The sequence below is a fragment of the Echeneis naucrates genome, chromosome 10, assembly GCF_900963305.1.
Source record: "Echeneis naucrates chromosome 10, fEcheNa1.1, whole genome shotgun sequence".
NCBI classification, from domain to species: Eukaryota; Metazoa; Chordata; class Actinopteri; order Carangiformes; family Echeneidae; genus Echeneis; species Echeneis naucrates.
In genome coordinates this window covers 9,505,104-9,518,236 of record NC_042520.1, presented here as the reverse complement: position 1 = coordinate 9,518,236, position 13,133 = coordinate 9,505,104, and the positions used below count along the sequence as shown (strand labels likewise).

At 41.9% G+C, this 13,133-nt stretch overlaps 1 protein-coding gene across 1 annotated transcript in view; it reads left to right on the top strand.

Annotated features, from left to right (window-relative positions):
• Nucleotides 1–488: 488 nt before the first annotated feature.
• Nucleotides 489–13,133, top strand: part of fgf13a (fibroblast growth factor 13a) — an 80,284-nt gene continuing 67,639 nt past the window's right edge. Inside the window, exons 1-2 of the mRNA XM_029512227.1 lie at nucleotides 489–556; nucleotides 2,190–2,352. Of these exons, the coding sequence (XP_029368087.1) occupies nucleotides 2,304–2,352 (49 nt within the window). The 5' untranslated portion in view covers nucleotides 489–556; nucleotides 2,190–2,303. The remainder of the gene's footprint in view (nucleotides 557–2,189; nucleotides 2,353–13,133) is intronic.

Sequence of the window (13,133 nt, the reverse complement as noted above, 5' to 3'; positions counted from 1 at the left end):
CTGAGGATGACAACTGTATTTCAGCCTGTTTTAGTGGTGAGTGAAGTGATATTGGATCATTTCTGCTTCATTTGTCTAAATAACTAGAAGAAGGCTTGTTTTCAAAGGCTGTCAACGGTCAAATCATCTAAAAATTTGTCAAAGAGTCACTCATTCAAACAGGCTTAACAGGCCAGTGTCTTAAATATCTCAGGAAGATTGGAGCGTGTGAAGAAAGTTTGAAAGGGCTCCAGTTTCTTCTAAAAATAGCAACCATATAGATCTTGTAACTCTCAACCCACAGATCTTTTTCCTCTGCTCCCACTCAGGCCCTACAGACCTGCAAGGGCAAGAGGTGTGAGATAAAGGCAGTGACATCAGGCTTGGCTTCCAGGACCGGACTTGGAATTCTGAATAACTGACAAATTAACGCTCAATATAACAACACAGAGACCTTAAACGCGGACTAAGAGAAGCTTAGATTTGGAGTCACTCACCATTTGGAAGTGGATGCTTTAATGTGAGTCCAAAGGAAGGATGAGCTGTCATTTTTTGGCTTCTTTTTCACATTTTAAAGGTAAGTAAAAGTTGTTACTTTTGTGTTTTCAAATAAACCACATTTCTAGCCACCAAACTGCTGTGAGGGAAATGAATTTACCCTCCTCTTGTAATGGAGTCACAGCAGCAAGACTTAGATGATACCTGAAAACTCAGGCAAAGAAAACCACAATTCTTTGCATGCGCAAATGTGAGAAAGAGGCTGATGACAATGGGAGAGTTAAAAAGACAAAATGATTGTTGGAACAGAATCTGTGCTGCTTCCTGTTACAAACACATGATAAACAAGAAAGATGATTTTTGTAGAATAATTTCCTTCTCTGCTGCTTTCTTCACTTCAATAAGCCTTAAGTGTCAGCTTCTTGAACCAGACAGAAGCCGATTACTTCGCCACGCATGCTGCATCAGGAAAATAAACTGATTTAGGATAAAAACTAGCAGAATAGTTAAAGAGGAAAAGGATGAATGGGCTCTGTGAAAAGTTGGCTATTGCTTCAATCCCACACCGCACTAAAAGAGCAGAGACCTGTCCAGTGATTCATCTCAGAACTTGGTTGTCCTTTTCACTAAATGCAGAGCTGTTAACTGTCTTGTTTTAGGTAAACTGACTAAACTGCAGATGATTTGACACACTGGACATACTGAGATTATGCAATTCAAGCAAGTTTCATCTCCCTGATGAATCTCGTGAACCACAAAATGAACCAGCCTGCTATTTATAATTAATTTTCCTCCAAAGATCCGTCCCTCGGTTCAAACGTCAAGCCAAAGCTGAACGCCACAGATCTTGCAAAGGATGGGGGGTGGGGGTGGGAATGCGCAGGCTGGACGTGAATGGGGGGGACGCAGGGCTTTTTGTGCAAAGCCAAGTGAACGGGAGCAACAGCAGGATGGTGTGCAGCATGCAGCACTGCCCCCCGCTGTAACCGACACGGCTCACACACCGACTGCGCTGATGGATGGAGCGGCTGGTTTTCATCTCCGGGCGAACAAATAAATGTGCAGAGCGACAGACAGAGAGAGGGGGAGCGCTCTGAGGGCCGGGATCCTGTTGAATCTGCCTGCCCAGCTTTTAGAGGAGCAGAGGAACAAGGCTCCGACAACACAGCCTGGATGGCATCTCTCCTGGGCTCTGCCTGTAGATAGGACGGCTCGGCGGCTCCGCTTGGATTTTGCAGCACTGATTGACTGATTGAAGGAGGGAGGAAGAACCCTGAGCTCCATTTCACAGCTTTTGGGTTTTTTTCTTCTTCTTCTTCTTCTTCTTCTTTGTGTTCGGCTCCTTTCCTTTGTGACAGTGAATCAGGTCGTGATTTTTTTTATATGCAACATATCAGGATTCATGGTGGGAGCGTTTCCGTTCATCAATGTGCATTGATGTAGCAGAAAACGTGGAGGAGATAAGGTGGGTAAAATCCAGAAACAACCTGGGGAGAGAGAGGCAGCATCGACTGTGTGGTTACTGGAGCCAGATGGGCTCCCAGTCTTGTAGTGTGTGTGTGTGTGTGTGTGTTTACGGAGCAGCAGTAGTTGGCTCTTTCCAGTCATGCCCACTTGATGAAGACCTCTACGGTCCACGGTCCATTGTCTCGCTTTTGTCGTTGTGCTATGACAGGAAAATATCATTCTGATGAACATTTCTCTCTCCGCAGAGCCCTTATCTCAACACCTGGAACCCCTGGGAAGGATTTCATTGAGGACATTCAGCAACTAAAAGGATTTCGATTCTTATCTAAACCGGGAATTACACATCCAAACTGGGATCTATGAGCGGAAAAGTGGCGAAGCCTAAAGAAGACAAGGATGCTTCCAAGGGTAAGATCCCAGAAATCACACGGTTCACTCCCCTGCATGGTGAGCCATTTCCCAGCACGGTGCATGTGGAGAATGCAGTCTGAGAGCTGAGCAGCTGCCGCTGTAGGCCTGCACGCTGCACGACGCGCTTTACTTGCATTGACCTGGTCATCCGACAGAAACGCAGACCTGAAGGCTCCAGCGGCACAAAGCCCCAGAAAGTAAACAGTGTGAGAGCGGAGCGGCGGCACTGAGTCCGTCCTCCCCTTCAATTGTCTCTTTGTGTTCATGAGCAGCACATCCTCGGCACAATGATGATGAGTGGAGCCTTTCCACCTTTCTGACCCTAACGGTGTTTAATGAATAAATCAGGTGCTTTACCTGTGACGAGAACAGAAAAGGGAGTAAACTGCCTGTCCATTGCCATGGAGACAGAGCGGAGACAGGGTTGCCAGAGAAACCTAATCACTGCAGCCGCTCCATCCTCACCGGGGACGAGCACGACACATTACAGCGCCTTTTGTCTCGGTGCTTTGAGTTTCTCTTCAACAATTAGGGAAATAAATAAACAAATCACGTGGCGTGTTGACAACGATACGGTTTTATTGCGTTTGCACATTTGTCTCCGCACCTACAGGCCAACTGGCCTTCTTCTGTTTTCTTTGTTCTTGTTGGAATCAGGATTCATGACTGTCTGTGTTTATTGTCTTTGTACAAATATGACCCCCCCCCCCCTCCCTCCCAAGAGTAATATAATAACAACCAGCATTTACACTGTGGCAGCTTGCCCGCTGCAGCCGTCCTCTTTATTTACAGTATAGCAATTCATCCGGATCTCCTTGTTGTCAGGTCCCAGCTCTGTTAAAGATGCTCACAGCAAATCAATACACCTAATAGGCTTATTTTGGCAGCACTGCTACTTCAAGTGATGACTGAGCCAGTTGATGGTACTATAAGTGGTTGATACAATGATGATGCCACTACATTACATTAACCTGTTCATGTGCAGAAACTTTGCTAGAGCCTAATTGAAATGAAATAAAGCCTATTTCATTTCTGCCTGAGCCACAGAGCCAAGTTATTGACTTCCAGGATTACTGCAAACCTGTAGGCCAATTATTAACCTATAATATTGCCTCAGTAATGAAATGTTTAAATTATGAGTCATGAGTCAGAGTTTGTTTTGGCCAGTTAGATTATACAAAAGGCCTAATTTTAGTTTTATTTCCATCTTTTAGTTGATTATGCACTTACTGTAATAAAGGTACGACTACATAAAACTTCCTAAATTCAGGCATAACAGTGAGTTTGTCTCTAATGTTTTATGGTTTTTAAAAGTCTATCTGTTCAGGGACTGCTGAAGGGCCAAGGAGCATCTCAGTTTTTTTGAGTTTTTTTTTTTTTTTTTTTTTTGGATATATTCAGTCGTTCATCTTCTACCATTTATCCATTTCCGTCGCAGGGCAGAGACAGACACAGACCAACAACCACTCACACTCACACTCAGACCTACGGACAATTCAGAGTCACCAGTTAACCTAAATATGACGGTGGGAGGAAACAGGGAGAGCATGAAAGCTCCACACAGAAAGGGAACCGCACCTGCGACCTTCTTACTGTGAGGCAACAGTGCTGACCACTACGCCGCCATGCTGCCCTATTTGTACACAGAGACTGACAATTCATTTAAAACAACAACCAACTCAAAGATGTCAGACAAAACACCTCAGGATAGAAGAAATAAGTCGGCATGTTTTGCTGACACAACACAGTGAGCAAGAAATGCTCAAAAGAATTGATTTTTAGATTAACCTCCACAGCAACTTTCCCTCTCATTTCCCTCTGGAAATCAATGGCATGTGTGAGAGGCTGACTCATTTAAGCTGTCAGGCAGCAGCTCTCCAAAAGTCTAGGATGAGACAGAAACATTTTCACCTTCACCAAGAATGCTCAACAAAGCTCGGCCTAGTTTTATAAATGCACAGCCAAGAGCCAAAAGCTGTTGAAGAAAACAACAAAACAATAAACAAACCAAACATCACTGAGAGGTCCACTTTGTGCCAGCTGCCCTCCATCAGAGATTTGACTGGCACCAGAGCTGGGAATAGTGCGGGGAATATCAGCACTGACCCTGCCAACATTGGTAACCACCTGTCCACAAATTATTTCAGGGAAACAGTCCATTAAAGCCAGAACTACCTGCCATCTCTACAGCTTTTTTCTGCAAGCTGTTGGCCTAAGAAGCTTCTGACTGCCCTGCTTTTTCAGTAATACCCCAATTTCTCTCCATCTACGCCCATCATTTGGAAAATATTTTTGGACTTTGTGATCAGAGTGTCTCAGTTATCTGTGCTACTTTACTTAAAGGTGTGCTAAATCATTGCAATGTTAGCTTTCAGTAAATTCAGCCAACTAAAAGTGATTATCCATTCAACACATTTTCATAACTACAGTGTATCTTCACTGAAACTTAATCCTGTTTCTAAAGCCCTGAAAATACTGAAAAAAGTTGTTATTGAGAGGCAGAATAAGAATTGGACGGATGGAGAGAAAACTCTCTCAGGAGTTTCATCCTTCCAAATAAAATTAGAATGAATTAATAGTTTCTCTGGGGTGGATCACTGTAGTAATCACATCAAAACCTGGCATGCCATTAAAACTATACAGCTGGCTGCCAGAGATGCGCTTTGTCATTTCATGACAGATTCTGTTTTTTTGCTGTTGTTTTTTTTGTTTTCTTTTTGGTGGTTGGCAAAAATTAATTTTGTGACAGTAATCTGTTTTGTGGCCATGTCCGAAAGGCCAGAATTTATCTCGCAGTATGTCAAGGGAGAGAGAGGAAGAGATGTGGCAGGGCAGGAGGTGGTGCATCAGAGCTCCAACACCACCGAATCGCGTGTCAGCCCCCCCCACCCTGTCCCTGTGAACCTAAGTTGTCTAGACAAAGTGATGTGTCAAAGTGTGACATACCCGCACTCACAACTTTACAGCTCTTCAGAGCCTGAAACACTGGCTCATATTAACTGTTTGTTTCCATTATCACTGCTGCACTGATGCATTTGGCATCAATTATGCAGACATTTCCACACTATTTGGTCTCTTTACAGTTATAATAATAATCACAGCCTCCATCTGTTTACATTTTCAGTTTAAGAAAGCCTATGTTTATTTTATTTATTTTATTTATCTTCTTGAGAATATAAAGCCAGACTTCCAGCCAGACTAGTCAGGGCACTTCTGTCACTCCCTTCAGACTTCATCTCAGTCCAGAGCATTGACAGACTCCCCTCCTGGGTTGAGAGTGTCAGCCAGTGGATTCATGGCCTCCTCAAATTGGCGGTCCAAGTGGGGCATAAGTCTTGCATATTTGCAGGCAGATTAATTCAGCACGAGGTCAGCAACAGAAGTCAATCAATAGAGACCCGGAGAGGGATTTGGAACTGCTTCATTAATCACAATGCAGACAACTCCGTCCTCCCACACTGACACCTGAAGGGTTTGCATTGGCAAAACCACACAAAGTTTACAGTATCGTTAAGATCTTACGATCTAATGGCCAGCTCTCAGAGAGGCGCTCATGAATAGAGGTTGTTTAAGAGAGATTCGGCTGTTTGATTGCTAAGACATCATGTTATACAAATCTGTGCTGCCAGGGTTCGTTGCTGTTGCTAAGTTAACACAAGAATCTGCATGTTTCATTTTTCCTGTGCTGTGTTCTACCTGTTAATCCAAACGTCCTCCACACCAGGACGTTTGGACAGTTTCACACACAGCTGGTCCCATGTGTGCAAGCTCAGCTGGTATTGCAGGAGATTTTCATTTGGAGGTGGGTGGGGGGTCCTCAAATTCTAATCCCAGGGTTTGGAAAATTATTCCAAGCCCAGCAAGCACACAGGATTCCTGCTCTTTGATAGGGTCATCGGCCCAGGAGTTTTCATTTCTGTCTGTCACAAAACAAAACTATCTAAACTGACTTCAAGATGTCAGAATGGCTTTTGTGGACATGATCTGGTGAGCTGTATCAGGTTGCTATGATAACCTGATGATTAAAATATACATTTCCTCTCTCTCTCTCTCTCTCAATAAAACAGGGAATTTTCTTTAAAAAAGTAATTGTGCAAACGAAAAAGCTCTTTAATTTCTAACACAGCAGGAACAGCTTGGAACATGTAGTCATCGGGGTTTGTGAGGATGTGTTCAGCTGGAAGTATTTGTAGTGTCGGGATGGCGGACTTAAGATGCTTTCCTGGGACTGACGGAGATCTGGCCACTCATCTCGTATCAGAGATCTACTTGTCTCCATCACTGATGTGCACTGTGATTGCTGTTTGGTAGCGTTGAGATCCTGTCTCCTCAATTCCTGTCAGCTCCAGTTTATAAGTGACCCAGGCTGCCCTGAGATTGGCTTCTGGTCTCCTTGAGATAAAAGTTGTTTGAGTACACCAGCAGCATTGGTGTTAAATGTGCCCAGTGGTTAGCTATTTATCAATTAATAACAAGGTGAAGAAAATATGAAACAATTTCAGCAAAAATCATCCTATTCATTTCATTAATATCTCTTGACATTATAAATGAACTGGATTTATTTTTTCTGTTAGAGTTGTGCCCTTAAAAAAAAAAAAAAAAAAAAAAATCACTAAATACCTGCTCTGCTGCGCTGCATTGGTCAGCTTGTCGCTGCTAATCCACGGACCTGCATGTTTTCTAAGGTGAATAAGGGAGGGGGGGGGCCTCCCTGCAACATGTCTGTCTCTGGTTGTAGGAGTCTGTGAGAACATGTCACTGGTCTAACGTTTCCCTTTTTCTCCATTTTATTCTAAGTCATCCTTTTTTCCCTTGTCACTTCTTGATGGGGTAATACTCCTCTCGGTAGACATTAAGTTGTTCGTGCCATTTGGCTTCCTCTCTAAATGTTGTCACTCAGAGGGACTAAAGGGTTTTAATCCTCATTAACAAAATGGCCATGAATGTTAAAACATCTGGCACTCGCTGCTGCGCCTAAACACTGGAATACACGCACACACATATTCAGTACCAGATGTAGTTGTGTGTTATCGTAATCTCACAAACCAACAAATGTTTGTATATCAGTTACATTGTAGCTGTGATTTGCAAGCTAGAAAAAAGTATTTTCTTTGAATCAACTGAAGAGTGTTTTTTTGTTGGTAAGTTGGTAAGAAGTACATTATTAAGTATTGAACCCAATTTCAACCAAATGGAAATGCAGTCATTTAATAATTTTCTTTCTACAGTCGGCTCCACATTTGTTTGCAGTTCACTGAAGTTGAACATGGCTTATGATAATTATCAAATTTCTATGCCTGAACTTTTTCATGAAAATAATTGCAGCAGATCAGAACTCTGACAAGTAGGTGTAGGATTATCTACTACCTGTGGATTTTGGATTATTCCAATTTTACTTTCAGAAATGAATTCCATGCTACAATAGTCAATCTCATCTAAAAGATAATGTCCCATAATTGTGGTTATGTGTGTCAAAACTGCCCTGAAAATAATAAATGATACCTCTCCACAAGGCCAGAGCCTGGACTTAACGTGAAATACTGAGAAATACTGGAATTAGTGTTTTTCACTGCATCTAAAGTCTCATACGTATTCATCAGACATCATATAATTCTCAGACATGAGGGTTTAGCTGTATGGGACTTAATACCCTTTTCCCACAACTTTTAATAGCTAGAAGCCACTCAAGGTTAGAAGTTTTTTACACTCGTCATATAGTGGAGAGGACAAATTGCAAGAGGAGTCAGTTCATTCTTATATATAGCTTTTTCAGTCGCGTTTAAATCCAACTGTGAGCGTTAAAGGAGTTAGTGCAGATCAAATGCTGTTGATGAAGATGAAGGAACGAGCTGTTCTGTTCAACTGAGCATGTGGCAGCCCTGTCTCATTTGTCTATAAGCCACCCGACTGCCCTGAGCTCCCAGTCAGAATGTGTACAGTATGTGCCACCTGCAGTTCAGCAGGAGCTGAATACCACAGATTTCGTCTTCATTTGTCTCAGAATAAGGCACCACAGAGTGTCTGAAGTCCGAATTTCTAATTTGTTTTTAGGCACGTCTATCAAACTGTATCAAGTCCTTCAAAAAATGTCATCATCTCGGCTTTAAACGAGAATTTGATATTTTTTACAAAGTGCTCTTCTTTTTAGTTTTCCCTTCTACATTCTTAATAGCCATACAACACGCTGGATATGATACTATGGAGAGCACAGTAAGTTTGATGGACACAAAGAGGTTACTAAAGCAGTTACAGGATCCCAAGGTTACCTTAGAAGCTATGAGATGCTGGTTTTATCCAAGACAACTTGCCCAGAACCTTGAGGGATTAGAACGGCCTCAAGTAGAAAGAATTACAGAGATGGTCTATGATTGAAGAGAGGGGGTTGTTGCCTGGTTAGAGTGGCTCTGGCTATATTTCTGAGTGACGTCAAGGTCTTTCAAATCATGTGGTGTTCAAAGGTTTTACGGCCTGCTGGCTTTCTATATTTCAAACCATGTTCAGGATTAATAGTTGCACTTGACATGAACTAATTAAAGATGGTGAACATTATAAAAGGGATTAAGGCAAGGTAAGAAAGGGGGGCGATAAGACCAGGCCATTGGTGAGAAACAGGAGCTACAGGCTGGACTACAGCAGATTTAAGTGACAGCACCAAAGTAACTCTGGACGGGCCCCTAACCCTGATGGTTGATTCACCAGCAGCAGACCACCAACTCTCCTGCACACATGCAGTGAATAGTTAACAGGATTACCCAGCTCTCCATCTCCATCAATCCTCCAGCTCATTTCACAAGCAAGTTACAGATTCAATTATTAACTGTCCCACCTCAGTAAGACTGCTGCCTATAACTGCGCTTGCATGCAAGAGATTTCGAGGAACCATGTGTGTTCCGACAGATGGAAGCAGGCTAAAGAAGTTCCTGGGTCATTATTTTACCCTGCCTCCGCACAGACGTTTCTTTTTTCCTTCTTTATTTACCTGTCACAAAAGTAACAACACCCAGAGCACAAGCAGCCTCCTTGGCCGCCGTCTCTGGTGTCGAGCCGCCACACAGTCAATCTGAAATTCATCCATCAGTGCGGCCCTGATACTGAAAGCAGCAGTGCACTCACTCATTGTATATTGTGCTTGGTTTGTTTCTAATTTGAGTTAATAGGGCTGCCTGATGAGGGGAGATGAAGTCTGGCATTTATGTTATGAGGTCTGGTCCAAAAAAAAAAAAACCTTAATGGACTGTGTATGAATAAGATATGTGGGACTATGAACAAATAGCAGGTAGCAGCCTCAGTTAATGATTTCCATGCTGACAGTGAAGGATGAGCAGAGCAAGTTAGGCTTTAAAGATGGAGCTGTCTTGCATTCATTTTAATAACTTTGTTGGTGCACTGTATCACAAAAATGCTGATGTTGGCAAACTGTATCTGAATATTATTAATTTGTTTGTGCTGCATATAAGCAGAGAAACTGTCTAAATCCTGTCTCCATGGATATTATAGAAAACACAAGGAGACACTGAAAAATATCAAAGGAAACCATTGATGCAATCTACACTTCTTAAAAGCAAAGTGATTCAGTCAAGTCACATCAAGTGAAATCGCATTTTTTTTTGCCCATTGACAGGAATCTAGGTTTTTATGTGAGCTAAGATTTTTTTCAGTGCTGGTGGGCTGGTGAATTGGATGGATGAGGAGATGCAGTTGCTGTATTGCAGGAGTTGGAAATGTGAGGATGAGAAAACAATGTCAGTTATTGCTCATGAATTAAGGACTTGACCGAGCTGTCATGCACTCTGGAGGGTAATACTATTGACAGTATTGATCACTGGGTCACTCACTCAAAACAGTGGTTTCATTAAAAGCGGGATATGGACACAGTCATTGGAGGGAAGGCAGACGATGCAACAATAGGAAGGATTGGTTGCTTTCAGGTGTCTCGACTGACAGGGAGGACAAATCTCCAGACAGCTGATAAACTATTACCTGGAACAAAATAAATACTGACAAAGGGCAAAAGAAAAAAACTGCACCTAATTCAAAGGCACATATATAAAATGTTCTGAGTCACATGTTTAGGCCATGCTTAATGTCTGGGATGACGGGGGCACTTAGCATTGGCTTTTCCTGAGCTGGAATATGAAGGATAATTTATAGCAGAAAGCCATTAGCAGCATTCCTCTGATGAATCTCATTTATTCAGCGCTGATGAGAACAGTGAATGGAAGGCTAATACATTTGTAGCAAAATATTAAACAAAGATAAAACGATAAAATGAACTTGGATACAGTGGCAGAAGGTTAAAATTGCTGTAAATGAAACCTTGAAGTTGTAAATGTCAAACTGCTGGGTATGTACCTTTGTATGTGAGTCTGTGTGTGTGTGTGTGTGTGTGTGTGTTAATTTCAGTATTATATTTTGTACTTCCTGTGTGAAAATGATGAAGCAAGTTCTAAATGTGAGCACGCCTTGTGTTTCGAGGATGTGTGAAAAAATGGGGAACAAAGACATTGTTAAGATGACTGCTAAATTTAGCAGCAATTCTTCACTAGTCCCTGAAGCCAGTTTTACACAGTCTGGAGCAGTGAACATCACGGCTCTGCCTCCTTCTCATCAGGGAGACATCATTTACATAATGAGACGCTGCCACGGCAACAAAGCTCCAGTAAGCATGGGAGTCGTCAGTCACGGGGGGTGGGTATCAAGGTGCCTTCATAACATGCACTTTTCCTGCACTGGAGGCGGCAATGCTGTGAATGCAATCACACACGCACACACAAATATATGCTGTGAGCTCGATTGAGAGAGTCCGTGTGGGGAGACACACTTGATTAGAAAATAAAGGGTGGGAAGGCAAGAGCAAATGAGCGGTCCTCTGGGAGGGGGGCGGTTGAAGGTGCGTATGCTAAGTTTATGTGTGTGGTGAAATTGAGTTTTGTGAGTTTTGTGAATATGTAAATTGTGATTTGGTCTTAAGATAACTTGGTCGAACGCTGTTGTACATTTGAAATTTAATGTATGACGTCGAACAGCACTCAGTTACTTTGAATTTACTCTCAAGGTTTTACAGTTTGCAGCTGTATACTATTATTATTATTATGGCTTTGGCATTTCATATAAGTCAAGCATTGCAGTTAATAAAGTAGGGCCAGCCCAACCAGTGACTGAGGGAGAGAATGATCGAGTCACATTAATGGCCAGTGGAACTTTATAATGATGGTCTCATATGTGTGTGGCTCATAACAGGGATGGTATAATAGACTAAGAATAAAGATTATATTCAAAATGAGAAAACCAAATGTTTAAAAGACAGTTAAATGTCTGTGTCCTGATCTATTCATGTAGATTTTAGGATGAAATAAAAATGTATACCAACCAAAATGTTGAGGCTGTCCTTTATAACTTAGGTTGATTCAAATCATTTAAACCTAAATATACAATACTGTCATGTCTACTGTCTGTTATAGACACACTGCAAGATTAGAATGAATATGGATCCAATTTCACTAAGTTCAACCACTATTTTCAACTTTCCAAAAGTCTTTAGGATAGATTTTTCCATCATCATAAACAAGAGAAGAAGTGGACCAGAGAACACAAGTATTTATACAAAGAAAGTCAGATTTTAACCTTTAATCCTTGATTAAAGTTTAAATGATTTTGTTGCACAGAGGATGTAAAAAGATGAAACATCCTTCTACTACCAACAAGCAGGAGAATTTTAAGATTTGTGATTTGACCAGACTAAAATTGCTTAAATTATGCCCTTCACTGACACTTCCCAAATTTTAACATCGTACAGTCTGACTGGCTGACACTGCTATCATAAGGCTGCTCCAAAACAGATAAAAATTAATTATGAGCACAAATTCTGCATCTATAATATCAGCAGTGACGTAAATATCTATAAATAAAGCCTTCAGTGAAGCATATTCCAGCTCCACCACAGTCAAAACAATTAACATCTATAATTAGCTCAGCCAAATGTTAGTGTAGTCTTGGTATGTGACAAACCCGAGAGATAACCTTAAGTTAACCTCCCAGCCAGTAAGGCTTCGACCCAACCTCAGATCCTTCCTCACAAACTTTTCTTCTTGTTTTGTCAGACGTCATCGGAGATTTTGTGTTGTGAATGATCACATCATTTTCAGGGTAATTAGAGGAGACAAGTCTCTGCCTACACTGCAGCACAGAGAAAGGGAGATAAAAAGATAGAGAGGCAAAGAGTCGGAGAGAGGGAGTGTGAAAGGGAGAGAGAGATGGCAGTCAGTGATCTAACAGTAATCCATAACAGCAGAACTGGCGACCATAAAGAAGATGAACAGTGCTGTAGGCGACATGAAAAGGTTACATGCAGCAATGGCTAAAAGATAACTGTGGAAAATTAGGACAGGAACAACGCTGAATTGCTTCAATCCTTTCACCTCCTGCCGTGCCCTGACTAATACCGTCAATAGTAATCATTTTCCACTCCACTCCTCTGCAGGTAGTCTACATTATTTCAAAGGAGCAGATGAGCTTCAGTATACAGAGTCTAAATAAAGCAGTAGTTGTGAGAAGTACGTCTGTGTCTTCCTGACCTTTATTCCATGTCCTTGTGTTCGGTATGCCACCAAATGATGCAGTTAGTTCGTCTCTCCTGCATTACATAACCAATACTTTCTTTATATCTCAATTTTAACATCTCCGCTGCACTGTTCATGGCACAAAGACCATTGTATCAGTGCAACCTTTAGATCTGATCTGACAGTGAGGGAAATACCTGCAGTTCGTGATGCCGCTTG